This window comes from Bubalus bubalis, chromosome 3, assembly GCF_019923935.1.
Source record: "Bubalus bubalis isolate 160015118507 breed Murrah chromosome 3, NDDB_SH_1, whole genome shotgun sequence".
Taxonomy (NCBI): domain Eukaryota; kingdom Metazoa; phylum Chordata; class Mammalia; order Artiodactyla; family Bovidae; genus Bubalus; species Bubalus bubalis.
In genome coordinates, this window is record NC_059159.1 from 122,323,473 (window position 1) to 122,349,635 (window position 26,163).

At 45.6% G+C, this 26,163-nt stretch overlaps 1 protein-coding gene across 4 annotated transcripts; it reads left to right on the top strand.

Annotated features, from left to right (window-relative positions):
• Nucleotides 1-6,139: 6,139 nt before the first annotated feature.
• Nucleotides 6,140-23,972, top strand: CLTA (clathrin light chain A). 4 transcript variants are annotated; one of them, XM_006073595.3, is made up of 7 exons: nucleotides 6,140-6,497; nucleotides 11,438-11,475; nucleotides 13,775-13,892; nucleotides 18,245-18,356; nucleotides 21,331-21,384; nucleotides 22,546-22,581; nucleotides 23,518-23,972. In XM_006073595.3, the coding sequence occupies exons 1-7, from the start codon at nucleotides 6,296-6,298 to the stop codon at nucleotides 23,687-23,689; spliced, it is 732 nt and encodes a 243-aa protein (XP_006073657.3). In that variant the 5' UTR covers nucleotides 6,140-6,295; the 3' UTR covers nucleotides 23,690-23,972. The 4 variants fall into 4 exon arrangements, with proteins under 4 accessions (XP_006073657.3, XP_044795978.1, XP_006073658.3 ...); XM_044940043.2 differs by lacking the exon at nucleotides 22,546-22,581 and having other exon boundaries at nucleotides 6,141-6,497; XM_006073596.3 differs by lacking the exon at nucleotides 21,331-21,384 and having other exon boundaries at nucleotides 6,142-6,497.
• The last annotated feature ends 2,191 nt before the right edge of the window (nucleotides 23,973-26,163 follow it).

Below are 26,163 nucleotides of genomic sequence, written 5' to 3' on the forward strand. Positions count from 1 at the left end.
CTCACTGCTCTGTTACCTAGAATCTGTTACCTATCAACCTTGGCCCCCTGCCTCTCCTCCTGAGCCACTGAAACAGTCTTTCCTAACTGTTTTCTCTGCTTTCAGAATCCTCTCCTAGCTAACTGCCTAAGCTTCCAGAAGAGGGTTCTGACTGAGCAAAATCCTTAAAAGGCTCCTCACAGCTTCTGCAAATTTAGTAACTCTTACCTGGCACTCAAGCCTTCCATGATTTGACTCCCACACACTTTCTTCAGCTGTGCCCATTTACTTTCCTGCTCTTCCATCATCTAGCCGAATCATTCCCAGAGGATAGCCTGCCTTTCTTCCTCTCCATCATATATATTGCACAACCTGTCTCCTTTGAGACCCATCTCAAGTGCCATTCAAGTCCATCAACAAATATTTATTGAACACTTGCTATATGCCAGGCATAATGTAAGACCCTAAGAATACACAGATAAGTAAGGCATACATGGCCCCTGCCCTCCCCTAAAGGTTTAGTGGGAGAAACAGATACTCAACTTATCTCCTGTATAAAACTTTTCTAGGACTTTTCAATCAAATATGACTTGCCTCCCTTCTGTCTTTTCAGTTCTTTGCTCACCATTGTCCTCTTCACACTCCTACTGCACCATCATCTGCACCAATCATATAGTAATTTGTAAGGCTTCCCAGGTGGCACTAGTGGTAAAGAACCCGCCTGCCAAAGCATGAGGCGTAAGAGATACAAGTTCGACCCCTGAGTTGGGAAGATTCCCTGGAGGAGGAATTGGCAACCCACTCCAGTGCTTCCAGACAGAGAAGCATGGTGGCCTGCAGTCCACAGGGCTGCAAAGAGTCAGACACAACTGAAGCGACTTAGCACACATGCAATTCTTACCACCCTTCTTCTGGATCAGATCTTTTCTGGCTTTTGAGAGTGAGCTCTGTATATTAATCTCTCAACAAAGACCCTTCAGACATCACCATGTGGCCCTCGGTCAGGCTTTGGCCGAGTGCTGAGGAAGGACCTGAGCCGTCTCATCTCTGCCTCTCCCCAGAACCGAGCACTCTTGCCAGCTGTGTCACCCAGTACTTCCGCCTCCCGATCTCTCCCACTCCAGGCCAGGAGCTCCCCTCCTTGTGTAGACTTGTAGCTACCTCCTGTGTATCTCCTAGGTCTTCTCTGTCTCCTGTCAATCACTGGAACTCCCCAGAGGCAGTAAACTAGTGGCTTTGGCGATTGCAGATATACTTTATGATTATTCTTTCCTCCTTGCATCTCTCCCAGTCCCTACTTCCTGTGGTAGTAGGGACTTCCCATCAGTGCTCCCCAGCCAGCTCTGTACTATTGCCCCATCTGGACCTTCATCATGACATTCCTCAACTTCTTTCCCACAGCCTCTGCCCCTATCCATCCTGCACATAGGGACAAGATTAATCTCCTAAGTAGCACCTTGATCAAAGCATTCCTTTTTCTGGAACCTTCCAGAATTCCCTGTTGCTAAAAAGACTCCTTGTTTTATTAGCATTCAGGGCGCCAGCATGTCTCTCTAAATTTACCTTCAATTATTCCTCTTCTTAAGCCCTTCAGGCCCAGCGAAACTAACTTACTCTCTGTTCCCCAAACATGCCAAGCTATGAAACCTTACACCAGTGTAGTACTAGGCCACCAGGAGTAACTCTTCTAGTTCAGTTCAGATCAGTTGCTCAGTTGTGTCTGACTTTGCTACCCCATGGACCACAGCATGCCAGGCCTCCCCGTCCATCACCAACTCCCGGAGTTTACCCCAACTCATGTTCATCAAGTCAGTGATACCATCCAACCATCTCATCCTCTGTCGTCCCCTTCTCCTCCTGCCCTCAATCTTTCCCAGCATCACAGTCTTTTCAAATGAGTCAGCTCTTCACATCAGGTGCCCAAATATTGGAGTTTCAGCTTCAACATCAGTCCTTCCAATGAACACCCAGGACTGATCTCCTTTAGGATGGACTGGTTGGACCTCCTTGCAGTCCAAGGGACTCTCAAGAGACTTCTCCAACACCACAGTTCAAAAGCATCAATTCTTCAGTGCTCAGCATCCTTTATAGTCCAACCTTCACACCCATACATGACTACTGGAAAAACTATACCCTTGACTAGACAGACCTTTGTATGGATGTGGAGGGAGGCCTGGCATGCTGTGGTTCATGAGGTTCCCAAAGAGTCGGACACGACTGGGCGACTGAACTGAACTGAACTCACATCCATAGCCTTGACTAGACGGACCTTTGTTGGCAAAGTAATGTCTCTGCTTTTGAATATGCTGTCTAGGTTGGTCATAACTTTCCTTCCAAGGAGTATGCGTCTTTTAATTTCATGGCTGCAGTCACCATCTGCAGTGACTTTGGAGCCCTCCAAAATAAATCAGCCACTGTTTCCACTGTTTCTCCATCTATTTGCCATGAAGTGATGGGACCAGATACCATGATCTTAAGTTTTCTGAATGTTGAGCTTTAAGCCAACTTTTTCACTCTTTCACTTTCATCAAGAGGCTCTTTAGTTCTTCTTCACTTTCTGCCATAAGAGTGGTGTCATCTGCATATCTGAGGTTATTATTTCTCCCAGCAATCTTGATTCCAGCTTGTGCTTCATCCAGCCCACCATTTCTCATGATGTACTCTGCATATAAGTTAAATAAGCAGGGTGACAATATACAGCCTTGACATACTCCTTTCCCGATTTGGAATAAGTCTGTTGTTCCATGTCCAGTTCTAACTGTTGCTTCCTGACCTGCATACAGATTTCCAAAGAGGCAGCTCAAGTGGTCTGGTATTCCCATCTATTTCAGAATTTTCCACAGTTTATTGTGATCCACACAGTCAAAGGCTTTGGCATAGTCAATAAAGCAGATGTTTTTCTGGAATTCTCTTGCTTTTTCAATGATCCAGCAGATGTTGGCAATTTGATCTCTGGTTCTTTTGCCTTTTCTAAAACCAGCTTGAACATCTGGAAGTTCACGGTTCACATATTGCTAAAGCCTGGCTTGGAGAATTTTGAGCATTACTTTACTAGCATGTGAGGTGAGTGCCACCCTGCTTATTTAACTTATATGCAGGGTACATCATGAGAAAGCTGGACTGGAAGAAGCACAAGCTGGAATCAAGACTGCCCGGAGAAATATCAGTAACCTCAGATATGCAGATGACACCACTCTTATGACAGAAAGTGAAGGGGAACTAAAAAGCCTCTTGATGAAAGTGAAAGAGGAGAGTGAAAAAGTTGGCTTAAAGCTCAACATTCAGAAAACGAAGATCATGGCATCTGGTCCCATCACTTCATGGGAAATAGATGTGGAAACAGTGGAAACAGTGTCAGACTTTATTTTTTGGGGCTCCAAAATCACTGCAGATGGTGATTGCAGCCATGAAATTAAGACGCTTACTCCTTGGAAGGAAAGTTATGACCAACCTAGATAGCATATTCAAAAGCAGAGACATTACTTTGCCAACAAAGGTCCATCTAGTCAAGGCTATGGTTTTTCCTGTGGTCATGTATGGATGTGAGAGTTGGACTGTGAAGAAGGCTGAGCGCCGAAGAATTGATGCTTTTGAACTGTGGTGTTGGAAAAGACTCTTGAGAGTCCTTTGGACTGCAAGGAGATCCAACCAGTCCATTCTGAAGATCAGCCCTGGGATTTCTTTGGAAGGAATGATGCTAATGCTGAAACTCCAGTACTTTGGCCACCTCATGCGAAGAGTTGACTCATTGGAAAGGACTCTGATGATGGGAGGGATTGGGGGCAGGAGAAGAGAACGATAGAGGATGAGATGGCTGGATGGTTCACCGACTTGATGGACGTGAGTTTGAGTGAACTCCGGGAGTTGGTGATGGACAGGGAGGCCTGGCGTGCTGCGATTCATGGGGTCGCAAAGAGTCGGACACGACTGAGCAACTGAACTGAACTGAGATGAGTGCCAACTGTGCAGTAGCTTGAGCATTCTTTGGCATTGCCTCTCTTTGGGGAAACTCTTCTAAATCTTCTAAATCTCTTCTAAATATTAACCAAATTCCATATCCGAGCTCCAAGCCACCTCTGTCGTCCCTAAAGCCGTCAGCCGATTTCCCCAGTTTTGATTGTACAAACACCTATTGATTTTGCATGATGAGAAGTGGTTCCTCTTTTAGCGAGTGACTGTCCGGATGGCTTTCCCAGAGTTATGCCCTTGCCTCCAAAAGAATGCTGTCTGTCCCTCAGCTACTACTGCTGTAAGCAGCCAAAGGTTGTCTTCCTTGGACCCCCTCAGGGTAGTCCCTCTGCCTTATCCCCGTAACAGGGCCAGGATATATTGTTTCAAAGAGAAGATGAATATGAAACTGCTTCATGCATTGTTGCAAATTTATGTTAGAGATGAGCCAATTCATGTTCAGGGATGAGCATTAAAACAAAAAGCAGGGAGGGAATTGAGTAAATTTCAGGCCCTACAATTTTATGTTCTTAAATGTTTTTCCTCAAAACTTTTCTACACTCCATACTTTAAATGATTTTAAAGGTAATACATGCATTAAGGAAACAATTACCCTTTTGTGTCAATAAGTATTAGTGTATATATTTTAGAAACCACTTTGTTGTCCCTTGCTGACTAGAGGCAACTTAGACCTCTGGCGGGTTTCTTGGTTTGTTTCTGTTTTTAACATTTTATTTTTTGGCGTGATGGTGGTGAAACAGAAAGGTCCTTCTTTTCACCAGTGCATAAGACCCCGCCGCCACATGAATATGAGTAACTGGAAATCACTGGATTATCCTCTCTATGCTGCTAAGTCACTTCAGTTGTGTCCGACTCTGTGCGACCCCATAGACAGCAGCCCACCAGGCTCCGCCGTCCCTGGGATTCTCCAGGCAAGAACACTTCAGTGGGTTGCCATTTCCTTCTCCAATGCGTGAAAGTGAAAAGTGAAAGGGAAGTCGCTCAGTCGCGACCCCATGGACTGCAGCCCACCAGGCTCCTCCATCCATGGGATTTTCCAGGCAAGGGTACTGGAGTGGGGCGCCATTGCCTTCTCCCTCCTCTCTATAGTATAGGCAAAATTAACTATCCATGTTAACATACTGACAGAACTCTGTTTTTAAACAAAATTCCTGCAGTCCTTAGTTGGGAAAGGTGTGTATATATTCAAGATGTTGTGGCTAGCACCATTTGGAATTGCCTAGGACACCTAGGTTTCCTCTGGGACTGACTCCTTCCTACACGGGGCGGGGCGGCGGAGGGGGAACTCAGTTTTCCTAGGAACCAGATGATCCTTAAGGAATTTTTCAGTTTTAGAAACTTCAGTCTAGCTCTGAAAAGACTAACGGCTGCAAAAGGAGTTTGTAAAAGGGGATATATTCGTGTTTTTATAATAATACTGTTCTGTTACTTGCTCAGTCGTGTCCGACTCTTTACAACCCATGGACTGCAGGCCGCCAGGCTCCTCTGTCCACAGAATTTTCTAGGGAAGAATCCTGCAGTGGGTTGCCATTTCCTTTACCAGGGGATCTTCCTGACCAGGACATTGAACGTGGGTCTCCTGCACTGCACGCAGATTCTTTACCATCTGAGCCACCAGGGAAGCCCTATAATAATACCACGAGGGAGAAAAGTCAGAGTGGATTTGAATTGATTACATTTAAGTCAGGAGGCTCTAAGGGAGAAAACCACCCAGAAGGCGTGAACGGGTTAACAAACACTTTTTTTTTTTTTTTTAAGAAACCCAGTACATAGCCATAAAAGGATTCAGTTTTTCCAGTAATCCTATGAGGGAAGTAGTGCCGGATCCTTGTTCCTATTTTTCAAATGAGGAAACTGAGATTCAGAAAGCCTACGTGGCTTGACTCTTCTGCAGTCGGCCAATCATCGCCGCCCTAACTTTACCTCACTTCCCAGTTCAACAAGCGAGTCCCGTCCGAGATGGCGGTCCCGGGTCAGTACAGCCCCAAAGCCGGATCAAGCAAGGCTACCTTAAATCACTTACTACTTCCGCCCGCCCAGTGCTGGCTCGGCTCAGCGCCCTCCACGCAGGTGCTTCCCGAGTCACGAGTTTTACTCGGGGGTCCGCCTCTCCTCTTGCTGATTTGTTAACTCTGGAGCTACTTCTGCCCTCTGATTGGGTATTACCTTTTCGGCTCTCCAACACTGCCTGGACCGGCCGGATATTGGGGCCGGGTTTCCGCTTCCGCCTTCTCCCTCCTCCAACTTGCCTCTGATAGCAGGAGCAAGCACAGCGGCCGCTGCCGGACGTGGTGTTTGCTGGTCGGTTGGTGTTTCTCTGAAAGTCGGTGCCGTCGAACTTCCCGCCATGGCTGAGTTAGATCCGTTCGGCGTCCCCGCTGGCGGTCCCGCCCTGGGGAACGGAGTGGCCGGCGAAGAGGATCCTGCCGCGGCCTTCTTGGCGCAGCAGGAGAGCGAGATTGCGGGCATAGAGAACGACGAGGCCTTCGCCATCCTGGACGGCGGCGCCCCCGGATCCCAGCCTCACGGCGAGCCGCCGGGGATTCCAGGTAAGTGCGGTGCTTTCGGGGCGGAAGCGCTGCTCCGGAAACTCGGCCCACAGTGGGTCTGAGAGCTCTATGTAACTCTTGTGCCTCTCCGTCCGGGAGGTTGAGTGCGAAGAGGAAACGAGCCCCGGGCCCAGTCATCCGGAAACCCAGGCTCGGCAGGCTTAGTCTGTCCAAAGAGTGTGTTTGAGCGCTCTTGGGCACGGACGGGCTAAAGAAGCCAAGAAAACGGGATGACAAGCTTAGGAGCCAGAGGAAGCCCATTCAGTTCAGGAACTTTTCCTTGAGCAATTGCTGTGCCCTGAGCCTGGCCTCAGAGGCGCAACCGCATTGGCGCAGTTGGGCCAGACTTAAGGCAAATCTGAGCCTACACAGACCAGTTAGTAGGAAGGAGGGCAGGCACACAGTATGTACACAGGAATATGCAAAAACTGCACATCCAGCTGCAGAGGTCCTGGATAGAATGGCAGATCTTGGCGACGGCAGTTAGGAGAGGTAAAATGGAAAGAGTATAATTGGACACACGGATCCCTTGGTCATCAAGCTTTCAGCAAAGGGAAGGAAGGGATGATTGCTGACTTAGTTCCTAGGAAGGGCTTTCTTAGTGAACTAAGCATTTAGAGACTTAAAGCCATCTCTTGACAGTGTAGTTGAGGTTGGTAACAGTGCAGTGGTCAGAAAAAAAAACAACGTGCAGTGGTCAGCACTTCCCTTAGGGATTAGAGCACTAGTTGGACATGTTTTCTTTTTCTCTCTCTTTCCTCCTCTCTCTCCTCTTTCTCTCTCTGTCTCTAGTGGTGAAGATCCTGTGCTGGCATGGACTGCTTGAGGGCGGATTTAGCTCTGTGGTCTCATACAACTCACATAACCTGCCTCACATAACCTGCTACTGCCCTTCCTCAATGTTCTTCTTTGTTAAAGGTGCAGATAAACACCACACAGGGTTGGATTATATTGGAGAGCATCTGTAAAGTGCTTACACACAGAACCTGGTATGTTATTACTATACACAGTTCCTGCTGTGTACAGTAATTACTATACACGTTATTATAATGTGTATACACATTGTTCTTTGGGAGTGGGGTGAGAAGGGTGTTACAAAGCCGATAGGCTTTGGGGTGCACTGAAGAAACAGATTTTAAGAGGGAACTCTGTATCTGATGTGTTACTGTGCAGAGCTATACAGACAGGAGGCAGTAACAGAGACTGAGGAAAGAGGAACATATCTGAACTCCCCCAGACTTGGGGAAAACGTCCATGAAGGAGGGGCTAAGCCTGAGCCTTGGATGATGCCCTCAGTCCTTAGGAGATGAGAAAAACATAAGTTTAGAGGTGGGAGGTAACCAGCTGAGTGAAGTGGCTCCTGGATACTGAGGAAGAACAAATGGTCAGGAGAAGGCAATGGCAGCCCACTCCAGTACTTTCGCCTGGAAAATCCCATAGACAGAGGAGCCTGGTAGGCTGCAGTCCATGGGGTCGCTAAGAGTCGGACACGACTGAGCGACTTCACTTTCACTTTTCGCTTTCATGCATTGGAGAAGGAAATGGCAACCCACTCCAGTGCTCTTGCCTGGAGAATCCCAGGGACGGCAGGGCCTGGTGGGCTGCCGTCTGTGGGGTTGCACAGAGTCGGACACGACTGAAGCGACTTAGCAGCAGCAGCAGAGCTGAGGAAAAGCCTTCAATCCTGAGCACTAAGGATGGAGGAGGAGAAGAGAAGCGATCAAGGAGCTGCTGAGAGAGTAAGGCAGTGAGGCACTCACAGTACGAGAGGCATGTGAATTTAAGGAGAGTGATTTTCTTGGTAGTGGTGGAGGAAAGTTCAGGGAAATTGCAGGCATGATACTTAGTGATATGCACATTTGCTGTGCCCAGGTGCCCTGTACTTTCAGATCCATGCAGTAACTCTGCAGGTAGAGTGGTGGTGTCATTCTGTTTCAGGGGAGAACTGATCATTGTGGAAATGAAGCAGTGTTCAGAAAGTGGCAAGCTAATACATGACTCCATAGGAATTCAGACCCAGGTCTTCCTGACTTCCAGTGGTTGGGGAAAATGAAGTTGAAGTGGGCTTGGGATAGTCTTTCATCTCTGGAAATTTATTCTTGGCCCTTGTTTCTGTCTGAGGTGCCTAGAAAGTTTCCTTCTGGAGCATTAAGTTGCCTAGCTTAGCTGTCCTAATGAATCAAGGCCCTGGGGTGGCCTTTCTTTTGCATGTTTCTATAGCAACAGACAGGCCTTTCATTTGAGCCAGTTGAATGTCAGTAAGTACAGTAGAAGAGTAACGAATGAAAGCTCAAAGGACTTGGCAACGCTGGGTGAGTCTTCAGACCTACAGGACAAGCAACATGTGACTTGGAGCTATGGGATGAGAATTGTTGTGTCTGGAGTAGTGATCAAAGTCTCTCCTACTGCCAATGGCCCTGGGTTGGAATATATTAACTGGATAATTGTTAACTATAATATATTAACCAGAAAGTAGGCCTGGCTGGACTAGCCATTGAGGCTCAAAGATTTACAGTTACTTCGCTTTATTAATTTTATACAAAAATAAACTCCAAGTGGATGGAAGAGGCTTTTTTTTAAAGTACCAGAAGAAAAGTAAATGCCTTTTTGTTTTCCTAAGAGTAGGAAAGGCCTTCATCATCAGAACAGATAGAGAACTCATAAAGGAAAAAAAAGTCTGATAATGTCTCATACAAGTTAAGTAGTTCTGGGTATTAACTATTATAAATCATACAAAAAGATAATGGGGAAAATATTTGTAATGTGAGAGAACAAATAGTTAATACAGAAAGAATACTTAGAGATCAAAATACAGCAGAAAAATGGGCAAAATGCAGGCAGTTTAGTAAAGAAGAAATTCAAATGTCAGGTGGTTACCTCAGGATAGAAGTTTGGCACAACAAGGGGACCTTAAAGTTTTTTTCCTGCTGTCACCTTAGTAAAAATTTTAAAACATGCTCAAACTCAAAAGTAAATTTAAGAGGGAAAACATTGTCACCAATTACCTGCTCCTTCAAGAACACCTTACTTACCTCTCAAGGAACCAACTATACACATATTTTAAGGTCATTGGTGAATTGCTGCTACATAGATATTTGTTGTGAGGATTAAAACTTAATGTGTAAAAAGTGTTTAATTAACATTGTGCCTGGCACATTGGAAGCAATAAGTAGTGGGTGTTTTCATTCTTAAAAAGTTGAGAATTTAATGATATAGATAAATGGATTACTAAAAGCACCTGTTATAGGAGTCTAATTTTGCTCAAAGAAATTTTATGTATATGCATTAGATAAACTAAAAAAAAATAGAAACCAATAGGCCGAGTAATGAAAGTATGTGGCCTTTTCTTTTGTCTCCATTTTCCTTCTTTTTTTTTTAAAAGTGAGGAAATGAAAGTTTTCAGTACTCCAAAAGCCAAGTGGAGGGTAATTGGGAGAAGCAAGACAATGAAGTTGATTTGGAAAATAGGCAGTTAAGATGGATTTAATTATTACAGTTAGAAACCAAGAAGACTGGAGGAGTGGTTCGCAACCTCTGCCTGTTCAAAGGAAAGAATGTGGCTGAGGGCACCTTGCCTCTGGCTGCTCGGAAAAGCTCTGATGTTTCTGAGGGCCTGTGACGGTGACTCACACCAGCTCCTCTGCATTCCTTTTACTCCTTGGGTTCTTATATCTTTTAGGTTCATCTCTTCTCTCTTACACAGTAACACAGTCATGGTAGTTTGAAAACAGTTGGACAAAATACTAGAAGTCCTGCATGGTAGGCAGTAGAGATAAGTCAGCCAACAGATAAAGAATACGTAGAATATGTAGGTGGGCACTGCGTTTTTATGGTGCCTGTATTGAAGCTTTCAAGGGAAGGCAGAGCGGCCACTCTGAAGGGCTGCTGTGTGGCCCTGTCCAGACTCTCAGTGATAGCTGTTGGGTCAGGGCATGGATTAGAAACACATACTTATTGGACCAATCAGGTAACTTGAATTAGTGACACACAGAATGGGTTAAAAACATAAAATGGGGCCAGTGGGGACTGGCAGGTTGTCCAGAGCATGCTGCACATGAAGGCTGCCTTCATTTAAGGAATGTAGGCCCATTATCGCCAGATCTTGTCTGTACACCCTCCCTCGCTCCACACATACACATGCATGCGCGCGCACACACACACACACACACAAGAAATCCTGATTTTGTGGAATTTCCTGATTAAGTACTTTGCATTTTAAAGAAAATATGTTCAGCCTGTGGACCTTCATTTTATACTGTATGGCTTGAAAATCTCGAGGTCTTAGACATTTTTCATATTTCTGAGATCGACTTTCTCATTTAGCTCATGAGTAATTAATTGTGCTAATAAGATCAGATTGTATATACCTTGAGTTTTTGTAACTTGCATCCTTGAAAACACTGCTTTTATTTTGATATGCCCAAATCTTACTGTTCTGGACTAATTGCAAGAGAACCAGAGGCATTAGCAAGAAGTCTCAACTATAGACCCTCCCTCAGGTGCCAAACCTGCTCCAGCCAAAGGATGGAGAGTCCTGACCTCCGGGAAAGCACCTTGGTTGAAACATGAAGCTGCATATCTCTGCTTGCTGTAAAGGATTCTAGGCCACCCTTTCATACCTTTGCCTTCTCTAGAACCTTCATAGAGAAACTTGCTCTGTGAGGCTCTTCTGCCAGGCTTCTAAGTATTATCTCTGTAAGCCAGAAGATACTCATGAAAAGCTTTTAGACAGATTTGTCCACATTTTGGTGAAGTCATTTGTGTATGCACATCTTGGTTTCATTGACTAGAAAGTTGTGCATTGTTCTCTCTGGTATCTCGCCCGGGGATAGTGTTTAGTAACTTACAGTACTTATAACACATGATATTATGTCATACCTTGTAACCCTTTGGCCCAGCATTTGCCCAGCACTGACAGATTGAAATGTTATGTCTTGCAGATGCTGTTGATGGAATGACGAATGGAGAATACTACCAGGTACAGACTCTGTACAACAGCTCTGATGATGTTGAATGATAGTGTTGAGAGTCTTCCTTCTCTGTGATTTGAATTGACTGTCCTAGAAAGGATGCCACTCCTTTGACTTTCCTGGGTGTATCAGTAACTGGTATGTTACCTGCCAAAGTGGAAGGATTTGAAGACAGACATTGATAGAGCATTCTTTTAAAACGTGATTGGCCTGGCCCTAGCGTTAGCAACTTTATTCTCAAGAGATGACCCCCTCATGATGGTGGCAGTGGCGACAGTGGCTGCCAGCGTGCCGTGCGGAGTCAGACACTGTGCTGAATTTCCTTTTAATTCTCACGGCACCCTGAGGGGTCTATGCTGTTGTTATTCCCATTTACACATAAGGCATACAGAGGTGAATCCAGGAGTTTGAAAGTACAAAGGTAGTCTGTGGTAGGACCAACATTCGAACCATTTAGCTTTTAGATTATAGTGATGGTGGGGGTGGCTGGTGTTTGTGATAACTACCATTATTTTCCCTCTGTGTTGTTGAGCTTCTGGTTACCAGCCCAACTTGTTTAGTTACTATGTCCAACTCTTGCGAAACCATGGACTGTACCCTGCCAGGCTCCTCTGTCCATAGGATTCTCTGGGCATGAATACTGAAGTAGGTTGCCATTTCCTTCTCCAGGGGATCTTACCGACCCAGGGACTGAACCTGTGTCTCCTGCATTGGCAGGCAGGTTCTTTACCACTGAGCCACCAGGGAAGCCCACCAGCCCAACTTGACATGGGCTTAAATACAGAGAATTTACTATTTCTTATAATTGAAAGAACTCGGATAGGCCAGGGGTCCTCGGACCAGGATTCTGACTCAGTTCCTCTAGGATTCTGGTTCTGCTGGCTGACTGCAGTTTTATACTCTTTCACGGTGGCAGAATGACTACAAACACTTCCAGGTCTCAACATGTGCGTGTCACACCATCTAGAACAGCATGGAGGTTTCTCCCAACCACTCAACATAAGTCCTCTGTTTCCCTTTTGACTAGATGTTTCCCTTTTCACTGTAGTCCAGGGAAACAGCTTGGTGCTTTGCCTCTGCCTGGGTTTCTGCGCAGCCTCAACCAGTTAACTGTCAAGAAGGATGAGATTAGTCTTAATTGGTTTACCCCAAGGGTAGACTAACTTTTTCTGTAAAGGACCAATATTAATAGTAAACATTTTAAGCTTTGATAGAGTGTAAGTTCTCTGTCAGACTACTATGTTGTTATAACATGAAAAAATCCATGGACAGTATGTAAATAAATGGGCATGGCTCTATTTCAATAAAATTTAATTATAGAAACAGGTGGCTGAGCTGGCTGTAGTTTCCAAACCCTGGTTTAGAGCTTGGCCTTTGGAGGGAGGTGGAATGGGGTTCAGTCCTGACTCTGTCTCTTACTAGCTATGTATTTGGACACGTCATTTCCCTGGGTCTCAGTTTAATCCTCCAGCTGTGCCATGGGAATAAAAATTTGCCTTGCAAGGTGTTTGGGAGATAAAGGGTTTATGTGGCTGAAACATGGACAGTGCTAATAATAAGTAAATACTACTGTAAATAGTTTGTTTCCATCTTGGTTTACAGCCTGCTGAGGTTAAGCTGGTCATATTCCTAGTTCAGTAGGTGCAATAATTCTCTAAAGATTAGATTCCATTTGAATCTTTATCAACTTGCTCCCCAATCTTACCCACTATAAAGAAGAGTCAGCCCCCTACCCACCCGCTCCCTCCTACCCCCTGCCACGTACACTGGGATTCACATTTGCCTGCCTTTTTTTCTTTTTCTTGGTATGACTGTACTAACTATGCGGTTTTTTTTTTGGACTCTCTTTTCCCTAGAATCCACTGTATTTTGCCGAGGTGGTATTAAGTGAACTTTTCCCTGTATTGTATAATAAGCATTTGGAAGTGTCAGGTTCTGGTCCTTACTGTACTGTGTATTCATCTTTGTTACTTTGAAGATATTACAGTCTCTTTGTCAAGTAAGGAAAGCAAAATTCATAATACTGTTTTCCTAGTAAGTCCATTACCCACTTCCCCAACTTTGCTTTCTCCCACTCATGTCTCATTTAGTAGCTGGATAACAACTACTCTGCCTCCCTTGTGGGTTGTAAGGCTTGAGCGCATCACGTTGAAAACTTCCAACCAGCATGTAAGGCTGCTGCTGTTGCTCCTTTACATTTAGAGCAGCCGTCAGTGTGGCACGCAACCAGGGGTTCTAACCTGGGTGAAGGGCATGTCTGGGAGGAGGCTTTGGTACTGATAGAGCACAACTGTGTTTTCTGTTAAGGAGAGTAATGGGCCGACAGACAGTTATGCAGCTATTTCACAAGTGGATCGATTGCAGTCAGAGCCTGAAAGTATCCGTAAATGGAGAGAAGAGCAAACAGAACGCTTGGAAGCCCTTGGTAAGGAATCCCTTTCTGTCTTTGGGTGTTTGTTTTCAGTGGAATAGTTGACCTTGACTCTACTGTTACACATCTTTAACTTGAATTAGCCGTAATGTCCGTGTCCAGTTTCGGGGAGGGTATCTTTAACAATGAGAAAATCACACCACCACCTGCATGGAGATGCTTCATCACAAGCCCAGAGTCACAAGTGCATCCTCTCTTCTCGGGAAGGGCAGAGTGGCGCTGTGGAGCCTTGGAGTGAAAGACTGGGTTCCAGGCCAAACCATAACTCTTTACTAGTTGTAGGCATTTGGTTGCTCAAACCTTAGAGCCTGTTTCTTCATCTGTGAAGTAAGAGTGTTACCAACCCCAAGGGTAGTCTGAGATGGTAAATATGAAAGTGCTTCATAAACCTGAAGATGTTATATCCATGCAAGGGACTGCACAGTCCATTGACAATTTGAAGGCTGAATTGAAGGTAATGCTTAAGAGGAAAATGTGAGGAATGTTAGGAAATACGGACAATTGGGTCTCCTTACCCTCACACCCTGTGAGTTCTTACATTTTCATGAGTGAGGAAAAGGAGGATCATAGGCAGAGTAAGTTTTTGAATCACACAGCTAAAAGTGGTAGAGTCAGAATTTCAGCTTAAGTCTGCCCTGCTTCAGAATCCATACCCATCTCTCAGCAGCGTTGCACTTAGCTCACAGCATTTTGGGAGCAGGCCGAGCCTGAGGTCAGTGCCAGTCAGCCCGGCCTTTGGTGAAGAGCCTTCGCCATGGAGTGTCAGCTGTTGGTCAAGATTAGGAGAGACTTGGTATCTGTCCATGCATGTTGAAAAGGTGTGATGGGGCAGGGGATGTTAACCATAAAGTACTGTTCTCAACTTCTTATTAAAATTTCAAACACAGAAAGAGGGAGAGTAAAATGTGCCCCTTCCTTCAGGTTCAGTAGTGAACATTTTGCCATATTTGGCTGTCTGTATAAATGAGGTGTGTGTATATGCTTTTATTTTTAGTATTTAAATATTTATTTGTCTGTGGCAGGTTTTAGTTGTGGCACGCAGGCTTAGTTACCCCGCAGCATGTGGAATCTTCATTCCCCAACCAGGGATGGAACTCCCTCTCCTGCATTGAAAGGTGGATTCTTAACCACTGGACCACCAGGGAAATCCTGTATATGTTTTGTACACTAATGTGAAAGTGGCTCAGTCATGTCTGACTCTTTGCAATCCCGTGGACTATACAGTCCGTGGAATTCTCCAGGCCACAATACTGGAGTGGGTAGCCTTTCCCTTCTCCAGGGGATCTGCCCAACCCAGGGATCAAACCCAGGTCTCCTGCATTGCAGGCAGATTCTTTACCAGCTGAGTCACAAGGGAAGCCCACTCACATGCCCACACATTTATATGTGTATTGTGAATATACACATAATTTTTTTTCTGATCCATTCAGATATAGACACCAGATACTTTATGCATAAATATTTTATTGTACATCTAGAAATAGCAGTATGCGTCTGTAACCACAGTGACAGCGTTATTATTCCTTCTTGAGAATGACTGAACTAGTGAAAACATGACTCAGATGGTGTAACTGACACCTAGAAATAGGAAAGGACTTGACCCAGATAATACAGCCAATTAGTGTCTACCAGCATAATTTATGTGGCTTTCCAAACAGCGGGCACACTTAATCGCTCAGCATTATTCAATAGCAGTTTCTTTGATGATGTAAACGTTCCGTATCAGTGCTGTTCTGTATGTAACCACTAGCTGCTTGTGGCTAGTATGACTGAGAAACTGAATTTTAAATTTTATTTAATTTTAATAAATTGAAATAGCCACATGAAGCTAGCGGTCACTGTACTGGATAGTATAGTTTTTAAAAGGTGAAGATTGGTCTTCATGGTGCTAGCAGCCTTGCTTCTTGCTATTCTTCAAGTATCTCTTCTGAGTAGACTTTGAGGCAAGACTTACGTAGCAACTGTTATTGCTACTGGAATCTTCGTGTTGCAGAACTCAGATATATCTTTTCTCTTTCCCTAAAGTTTAGCAAAGTTGACTTCTACATGGAGAAGAGTACACTTTGGTGTGTGGAAAAATTTCATTTCCTTTTTCAGTTAACAATATGGGCTCTTTGGGAATATTCCACAAAGTGTCGTTTTTTTAAGATGCCTTCCTGAGGGAAGTCAGATATTTGGCCTCATGTTGCAATGGAATCAAATTAAGTTGGTCCATGAATTAGGTGTTTCTGCAGTTTCACCTTTTTCCCTTGCAAGAACTATGAGAAAGTGCAGGATGCTAAAAATAGATAAGCAGTATCCCTGGTTTTCAGCTTAGCTGTGGGAAGTGTTCTCCAATAATTTACTGTGAACAGTAATGAGCATGACCAGAGAAGACAGCTGTCCGTGAACCCTGCTCTACCTTCTCCCTCCCCGATAGAAAGAGGTTGTATTACAGCTTAGATCTTTGCTGCATCAAGCTAAGCATTTAAGAATTCTAAATTCTTATTGCCAGTGTCACTTCTTAAATCTATAAAAGCAAGAAGATGGTTTACAGACACTATTTTATGCATTAACTGTAATCTGTGCAAATGGACACAGTTTTTGACTACTTTTTCAGAGATAAATTTCCATATTTTGATTCTAATATATAACGTTTTTTAAAAAAATCATTAGATGACACAAAAGGAAAATACTCCCCAATCCAAAACTAATTTTTTGGAAGTAATTTCACAACTCCTGAAAAGGAGACCTTATATTTTAAATTTTTTTCTTGTCCACAGGGTACCATTGGCCCACAGCATCTCTCCCTGCATCACAGTGCCCTCTACTCCACATACACTTAATGCCATGGACAAACACACATCAGAAGTTTACTGGTATACATATCAGTGGAAAATTTTGAGTGAAATAATTCTCTTGAGCATTAGGTTGGTCACCTTCTGATAAGTTAGGAAACCGGGTAAAAGTTCTTTATAATAGGAAACTTTGGGGGATCTTTTAGCTGCTACCAGTCTATTTCTAGTAGTTAGAGACAGTGAGACCTTTCTTGCAAAGGCCCTAAAATTGCCCCTGAAAGCATCATTTCTTCCTTCAAGAAGTTGTTTGCTTTGTACTCTCCTCAAGGACACCCGTTACATTTTGGGCTCTGGCTCTGCATTGTCCAGACTCTAGTCGGGATCACTGGTGCCCATCTGCTGGCCACAGTTGTGACTTCTGTTGGCTCTGCCTCCCTTTTTCCATCCCTCCCTGTGGAGACAGCACAGTGAAGTAAGAATGTGTGAGCTTTAGAGTCAAATCTTGGTGTGAATCTTGGTTTGGCCACTTAGAACTTTTGGGAAAGTTACTCAGACTTGCTGAGCTGTAGTTTTTCTCACTGCTGAAGATGGAACTAGTTTGCTTTCTTGGGATTGTTGTAAAATTAAATGAGATGTGTGTGAAGTAACCTGCCAGAGAGGACATTTTTGAGAATGTGCTTAAAGTGGAGTCGCAGGGTGACTTCAGGGCTCAGCTGTGGCAGTAGTATGATCTGTATTTCTTTCTCTCTACCGTTTACTGACGTGTCTTTAGCTTAGTATCTTAGGGGAACTCATATTTAGTTCTGAGAAACTTGATGGCTGAGAATCCAGTGTAGAAGGCCTAGGAGTGTTTTTGCGCGCTCGTCTAGAACCTCGTGGAAAGCCACTAATAACGATCCCTCGCCTCACCCTACAGTTCTCCCCATTGGGATTTTTCTCTTCTGTCCTAGCTCTGCCAAACTCACTCTGCTGTCTCAGCAGGAGTAGATATTTTGTGGTCCCCTCAATTCCATCTATATTCTGCTCTTGCCTGGTTCTGGAATCATCTCTACCTCTAATAGGTTTTCTGATATCACCCTGCTCTGTAAATGTGCATCTGGTGAAGAGAGTGCTGCCTTCTGTTCACAAAACCATTAACTATCCAACTTGGGGTGTGGAATATAGTTTGTGAGGAAATTTTATTAGAAGATGACCTAATATGAATAGTCCACCCTGACCTGGCAGCATTATTAAAGAATCATCTGTAGTTGCTTCTTACCCAGTTGGTGTCTCAAAAGCCTTTTTAAAAATTAAGTTGGTATTTCCACTTCTCTCTACTCAAACCCCCAAACTAGTGATCCACTAAGGTGTAGGTGGACTGGGATAAATTGTGCAGAAACACCTTGAGTAGAATTGCTGGTAGAGAGAGCTGGACACACAAATTAGGAAAATAGAATTTTATCTTTCTTCTCTACTGTTCGCCTTCTAACATGCACCCGCACACAGCATGAGGTTAATAAGCCCCAAATAAATGAACTTCAGTTTGCATTTTGCCTCATTTGTGTTGTCTTTCTTTTCCTTCCCTTAAAGATGCCAATTCTCGGAAGCAGGAAGCGGAGTGGAAAGAAAAAGCAATAAAGGAGCTGGACGAGTGGTATGCGAGGCAGGATGAGCAGCTACAGAAGACAAAAGCCAACAACAGGTCAGTCTACGCTGCTTCTTGTACAGTCGGGTCCGTCTCCACAGCCGTTGTAGGTTTTCAGCTGCCACCTCTTTTAGTGTGAAATGTCTTTGCAAGTTTTAAAAAATATATGTGAAACATGAAAGTTGCAAGTCTCTCGGGTCTTTACAAGAATAACTCAGCCTGTTTTTTCACCAGCCTAGTTGCAGTGAATCTAGCTCTGCAGCTGAGAGTTTGGTTAGTCTGCACCGCCTGTAATGGTATGATTCCACAGAAGGCGGTATCATCTCATGGATGAGTCCATGTCTAAAAACCTAACCCTGAAATGAAAGGCCGCTTTCATCACTAATCCAGGATCTCAGTACTTCAGAGATGATTATAGACTCCGTCATGTCACTGCCCCTAAATCCAGCTTAGGTCTCTGAGGGCTGCTCCCCACAGGGTCCAGTAGTGGGATGTGCGCTGTCAGCAGGCGGCCAAGATGTTCCCACACAGTGACTTTGGATTAAAGGTTCTCTGGGTGCTTATCATCTGTGTCGAAGAAAACCTTGAGGTGACTTTTTAAAAATGCTCTTTTCCGAATTTCCATGCTCATTGAAGGTTGAGTAGTTGCAGGGAGTAAACACGGTCCCTCTCCTATGACCACCGACCAGAAACTATGGTCTTTAAATGCTCTGCGCCTGGAGTCCACTTGGAAGCAGCTCAGAAAGAGAAGCAGGGGCCGCGCTGTCTGCTGGGTGCAGGCAGTGGGCTTGCTTCCCCTGCCAGACCTGGAACTGGCTTCACTGCACTGGCGCTCCACTCACTTCAGTGTAAAGATGGATCAGATGCGGCCTGGGGCTCTTTGTACTTTTCGTGGGAGAGAACCTTTGTGCCCTTGTCTCTGGTAGCTCTTAGCTGGAAATCTTCCAGGCAAGAGGGAGCTGACCTCTTTGCCATCGTGGGGCAGCCACGGCAGAACAGGTGGCCTGTGTGTGCAGCAGCCTTCGCCGCCTGTCTCCCGTTGGCCATTCTCGGTTCTGTCACTCCCTCGGGCGCCAGGCTTGAGCCTCTGTCCTGGCCACCCTCCTGTGGGGCATGGACTCTGCAGGCGTGCTGTCCGGTTCCCCCTGAAGTTCTGTTGCAAATATGGTGGGGCTCCTCTCTGGTTGGAGTTGAGTTGCTAAGAGTAGCATTAGCTACCGGGGCTTCTGCTGAGAGATTGTGGTTAGTTTGAAGCTGATGGGCCCTGGTTCCTTTATAATGTACTCATTCAAGATTACTTCCCCCAGGTGCAAGTTCAGATTTCTGAAGAAAGAAGGGTGGGTGCTTTGCACAGACACCGTGAGAGGCCCCTTTTACCCTAGTGAGTTGCCTCAGGCTGGGTCTGCTCTCAGTACTTGGTAAAACCTGGCTGACCCTCCATGTTCAGGGTCCCTTTCTGCCTTGCCTAAGGATTGCTGCTTTCAGGCCCTCTGTCTGGTGGGTAAAGAACAAAACAGGTGGAAGGGCACCTGAGCTGATGTGTGTGGTTTTCCTTTTGTTCTGGTGCTGTGCTGTCCTGTTACCAACAGCTCCTTCGTCTCAAGCTAGCTGCAAAGGAGTAAAAGCCTGACACAAACTTTTGTGTTAGACACGCCTTCAACAGGAGTCATTAAACCTTTATTCTCTCCCAGTAGAGGCAGACACAAGTTGAAATTGATTAGGTTTTGGCCTTTGTGTAAACTGAAAGGATTGGGGGTTTACAAGCTGGCCTGCCTTCCCTTTCCCTCCCACTCCGTGTGCCCACAAACTACTCTATTTTTCTCCTGACTCACTTGGGAGTTACAATCAGGCTTCTTTAAATTTCCACAAAACACCTCCTATGTATAAACCAAAATGGGAGCAAAGCAAGGGTCTGAGTTTAAAAATACTAGAATTTCTCTTCAAATAAATATGTGAGCTTAGGTTAATGACCAGTCATGACTGTCCTTAAAAACCTCCTTCCCACTCCTATGCCCCAAACTCACCAGGCAAAGGACAGGGTAAGACTCCTTATGGGAGGTTCCCTGTCCACCCATGCTGGGCGAGGGGGGCCGGCCAGCCCAGGGACTGAGCCTCTCCCCTGCTTTGTAAACTCCTCCACCCAGCTCACCCCTCTTCCTTCTTGTCCCAGAGTTCCCATTTTGACCCATTCCAATGTGAGAGTTCAGGATGAGGTGCTGGTTTCTGGGCTGTACATCGTCAGCAGTCAAGTCCGGCAGGAACTGAGTGGACAGACAGTTGTGTTCAGGGACCCACAGTTCACTGGTGCCGGAGCCAGGACCCTTGTCTGCAGGTCTCTCACTGCTTGCCTCCAGCTGCTTTTTTCTTTAAGGTGCCATTTTGAGATGACTGTATGGTCCCAGAATACAGAAAATTGGTCCCAGCCAGGCAATGTGGGGAAGCAGTAGTTGGATAATCCAAGATTAAGCTGGCTTTGGGCCCTAGCATGCCTAGTGTCTGGCAGTGGTGCCCAGGGATGTTGACTGAGGCTGGCAGGAAGGGGCGTGGCTTCCTGAGTGTGGACCAGTTGGGGAGCAGCAGTAACTACAAGGAAGAACTCAGGCAGCCTTGGTTGTGAGCTCTGCTGCCCCTGTTGCCACTTACTGCTGAACAGGTTTGCTTCATCCTATCACGTCATCTCTAAAGTAACATTCAGTGGCCCTAGGTTGCTTGGGGTTGAGGATAGAACGGACACAACGTCTTGTCAAAGGGCTCAGCCCGTCAGTGGATACTTAGGAGATGCTCGTCGTTGCTGGGGGAAGGCCTGGGGGCGAAGCTGACAGCACTGCCCGGAGAAGCCTGTGGGGAAGGCCGGCAGGGAGCCTTACCTGCAGAGTGTCAGCGCTGGACCTTCGCTGGGCTAGGATGGAGCCTTGGGAGCAGCTCCCCAGAGCACTTGTGCCCCTACTGTGGATTTGAGATGTTTCTACTTCTCAATGTTCTCTCTTTTTTCCTGCCTGCTTGCCTGCCTTTTGGACCTCTTGCTGTCTAGGGTGGCAGATGAAGCTTTCTACAAACAACCCTTCGCTGACGTGATTGGTTATGTGTATGTTGCAAAACTAATTCCTTTTCTTGTTTTAATTCCTACTTTTTGTTTAGAGTTAATGCTCCTTTTATGTCACAAGTTGCTTTGCTTTTTAAATTATTTCAGATTGGCACTGTGGGGGCTGCCTAAGAGTTGATAGGCTGGGGGTATGTTCCATTATCACAGAATCACAGCTCTCTGCAACTCTGGTTGCCATTTTTCATTTTGGGGTTTTGGAGGGAAGGAAGCTAACACTTTAAAAATGTGGGTCATTTGTGATCTCATCTGGGAAGGTTTTGGAATTGGGGGTTGGAGACTCTGACCTCTTGTTGCTGCCACTCTGCCCCAGGTGGGAAGGGGCGGGGAGGGGAAAGTCCTGGGTTAGGAGCCAGTTTGGGCAGCATTTTCCACACTTAATTCCTTTGAAGAACATGGGGTTGGTTGCTTCTCCCTCCGGGCAGAAGAGTCAGAGTAGAGGGGGCTGTTTCCTCTGGGGGTCTGCAGTTGTTTCTCTGTGGCCTCATATCAGAAATAGTTGTTTAGTTGCCAGCTTCTGATGTCCTGTCCCCCACACTGACATAGAGAGACCCCCAACTTTGAGGTCAAGATAGCCAAAGCTGGCTGATACAGGCCATGGTGGCTTTTACCCCCGAAGAAAACTGCATCTTCTCTGGGAGAGTTTGTTTTTAAGAATTCCTGTTGTCAAAGCAGTATTGCTCAGCTGTGTGTTTCCTCCTTTTATGACTAGCCTACTAGCCTTTTGACATAAGGGAGGTGAGGGTGGAATGGAGGAAGAGAAGAACTTGTGGGAAGGGCAGACCACAGGTTGAGGTCTGGTAGAGCCTCTTAGGGCCTTGACCTTGAGCTCGTCAACCAGCTAGGAAATAGAGCTGAGTTTCTTGGGCCCCTGGGTGCGTTTGCAATGAGACTTGTGAAATGCTGGACTTACAGGTGGTGTTGGGTTTGCTTTTTGCACATTCTCTCTGGAGTAGAGATGGAGACTAGAAAGGTCGAGTCTGGGTTTGCTGGGCAGCAGGGTGGCCCAGCAAAGCCAGCTGCACGTCCCTCAGAGTATAGAGTGGCAAGGGCATGTCTAGCTTACTGACCATCTGCATTGAGCCCATTCTCATTTTCTGTATCTGACCTAAAGTTTTTCTCGTTTTTCTTCTCTTCACCTTTAAGCACAAACATAAACCATCCTTGCTACAGCCTAGAACAGTTAAGTAAACCTTCCTCACTGCCCCTGTGTGTGCCATGAAGTCGAGTGTTGTAGTGGCTCTGGGCTTCCGCGGTGTTTGCCACGGCCATCCCTGTGAGAGTGCCACCCCTCTGTTGCCACAGACCAGTCATCTCCATTGCTTTTGCTTTGCCCGTGATGCCTGTTGGAGTAGATGAAATAGTGTGTCTTCCCTCCTCTTACCACTGTCCTTTTAGGCTGTAGCTCCCACCAGTTAGTGCCCAGCTGGGGATGGGCTGACCTTGGTGTGAATGAATGTTGGAAGAGCATCCTACCAAAAAGCAACTCACACTGATCGGCTCTCAGCCGCTGGGTGCCCACCCCTGCCAGAGTGTGCCGAGAGGCCCACGGCACCTGGCTGGAGGGAAAATGGCAAAACTTTTGGCTGAACTGGAGAATGTCCTAACAACCCTTCTAGAATGGCTTTAGTCTCTAGTGCCTGCTAGCATGGGTGCTTTGTCTTGAATTCCTTTTTGATCAGCCCTCTGGAATAAATCCAGAGGCTGTTGTGCAGAGTGACCTGTGGACTTCTTTCAAAGTCTCTAAATTTACTTGAAATTCAGTACAGGCCAGCATAAACTGCTGTTCAAGTTCTTGGCCAGCCTGCTGCTTTGCCCTTGCTAATGAAGGCAGTGGGTAGCTGGCTAAGGACTTGCTTTAATTCTCTGTATCAACAGAGAGGGAGAGAGCCCTGAACCAAACACCTGTATTCCAACATTTTACACAGCAGTCCGGGCACCCTGTGCCTAGGAAAGCTGGCCATGTGTCTGCTCCTGAGTTTGACCTGGGCCAGGGCTGTTAGTCTTCGGAAAATCAGAATGCTTTTAGGTTAGGCATTCAGAGGCAGTTGTTTCCATAACTAGGTAGCTCACATGGGGAGTCTGCGTTAAATCAGCATTTTTTGTTGTTGCTTCCAGGGCAGCAGAAGAAGCCTTTGTAAATGACATTGAGGAGTCGTCCCCAGGCACTGAGTGGGAACGGGTGGCCCGGCTGTGTGACTTTAACCCCAAGTCCAGCAAGCAGGCCAAAGATGTCTCCCGCATGCGTTCTGTCCTCATCTCCCTCAAGCAGGCCCCCCTGGTGCACTGAAGAGCCGCCCTGTGGAAACACTACATCTGCAATATCTTAATCCTACTCAGTGAAGCTCTTCACGGTAATTGGATTAATTATGTTGAGTTCTTTTGGACCAAACCTTTTGTCTTTAGAGTTGATCATTGTTTGTGATTGCATGTTTCCTTCAACTGTGTTCTCCCTGGCATTCAAAGAGGAGGGGAGGTGGCGGCAGAGGAAGGGAGGGAGGCCTCCCAACGGCAGCCTCAACCTATGCTTTTGTGCATTATTCTGAGAATAAATTTCTGTTCAAAGAAATAAACATGAAGCTTCATTATTGATCTCAAGGTGTGCTGCAGTTGGGAGTGAGGTCAGTGAGGAATTTCCTTTTATCCTTTCGAGGGCTAAGGAGGCACAGCCACTGGGTGCCCACCCTGCCTTGAACTAAAACAGCTCTGAGTTTCTGCTGTTTGTAGTAGGAGTCTGTGGATGTTTCCATTTGAAAGAGGACTGCTACTGCTAAGTCACTTCAGTCGTGTCCGACTCGGTGCGACCCCATAGACGGCAGCCCACTAAGGTTGGCTAAAAGTTAACCTCTCACTGCCCACTGAAGATAGAGCTATGAATCCCCTCATCACCCTGGACATTTTCTCCCAGCTGGCTCGTTTGTCACTGGCCCTGACTGTAGGAGCCTGGGTAGTGTATTTCAGCAGGGTTCTCCCTGGGCAGCAGAAACGAGTGAGACACTTGCTCCTTAGGATTCAGCCAGTAAACCTGAGTCAGGATGGCATGAGCATGCCTGGCCCTGTTCTCTGAATCCCTGTAGTACATACTGAGATTTGTGCCATTCCTAGCACTTTGCTCATATTCCTGTTGTCAAATCCTTCATCTGGACCTTGCTGGCCAGTACAGTAGCTACAGTGGCTATTTAAACCAGTCAGAATTAAAAACACAATTCTAGCCCTAGCTCCTTTTCATATGTGCTGTGGCCACATGTAGTTAGGATGCATTTGGATTGCACAGGGCAGACTATGGAACATTTACATCATCACATAACATTCTGGACCACACTGATCCACATAACAGGTACCTGTAGGAGACTGTGCTCCATTTCAGGCATCAACACATTCACTACTTGCTCTCAGAACCTGTCACATTGGTGACAGGTGATGGATCGAGTGACTAATAAAACCGTATTTCAGAAATGTGCTCGAGTTACCTGATACTAGTTCCAGGATACAGACTGGTGTAAACACCTGTAGTGCCACACTCAGGAGGTGGGTAAGCAGGGTTAGGTCTTGCCATTGCCAAGAAGGAAAGTCCACCATCTCTTCTTTGGTAATTATGTCTGGGAGGGACAGGAATGTTTACTTTTTTGGCCTATCTTCCCCTCGCCAAGCTACTTAGTTGGGCATTCCTTGATCTGGGCTACATTGCTGGTCTTATTGCTCTTCCTCCCCTTTAGCCACCCGAGATTGCAATCAAGCAATTGCTTGCTGCTGTTCACCAACCATTTGTTGCTTCTAGGCCTTGCTAATATCACTGAAAAGATCACAATCCGGTTTAAGAACTAGCTCAAAGGCCACTTAACGTGATGCCTTTCCTTTCCCCTGAGCTCCCATGACCCTCTCTACGTGGGACAGCTTATTACCTTTTGATAATGTCTTGATGGTGTCATCTGGCCTGGTTTTGCGTCTCACAGAGGATGGGTGTCTTGAAGGTAGATGTGGCAGTTAGGTCAGTAAAGTCTGACTTTCTCCAAATTAAGGGTGACTGCATCATATGACAGAAGTAATGCTATATGCTTTCGAGGCTAGGTTGTAAAGGGCGACATAGTTTACAGCTGGTTTGTTGAAACAAACAAGCTGGTAGTCCTTGCGCCACCATGTAAAAATCTCTACCACCCTGAGGCCGCCATGCTATGAGGAAGCCCAGACCAGCCTACCTGGAGAGACCCTGAAACTACAAGCAAAGAGATGCATGGCCAGCCCTGTTCCAGCCCTAGCCACTGCCTAACTGCAAGCACATCAGATGCCCTGAGTCAGAATTGCCAGGTAGAGCCTTTCCAAAATTCCTGACCCACAGAAACCATGAGCGAAAATGATTACTGTTTAAGCCTCTTAAGTTTTGAGGTGGTTTGTTACATAGCAGTGGTAACTCTGAATTGTCTCTAAGGCCTACATTACCCACGTGGGGCTTCATAAACAGGAAGGAGTTGGTCCAAGAACTCAGTGAGTGCTCAGCATTTAGTTTCTGCACTTAAGAAAAAAAAATAAATACCCACATTGGAAAGGAAGAAATAAAACTGTCACTATTTGCAGATGACATGACTTTATATACAAAAAACTAAAAACTGTTACCAATAACAACTAATAAATGAATTAGGTTGTAGGATATAAAAACAATTATAGAAATTTGTTGCATTTCTGTATACTAATAACATTGTCAGGAAGAGAAATTAAAACAGTCCCATTTACAACTGCATCAAAAAATAAAATACCTAGGAATAAATA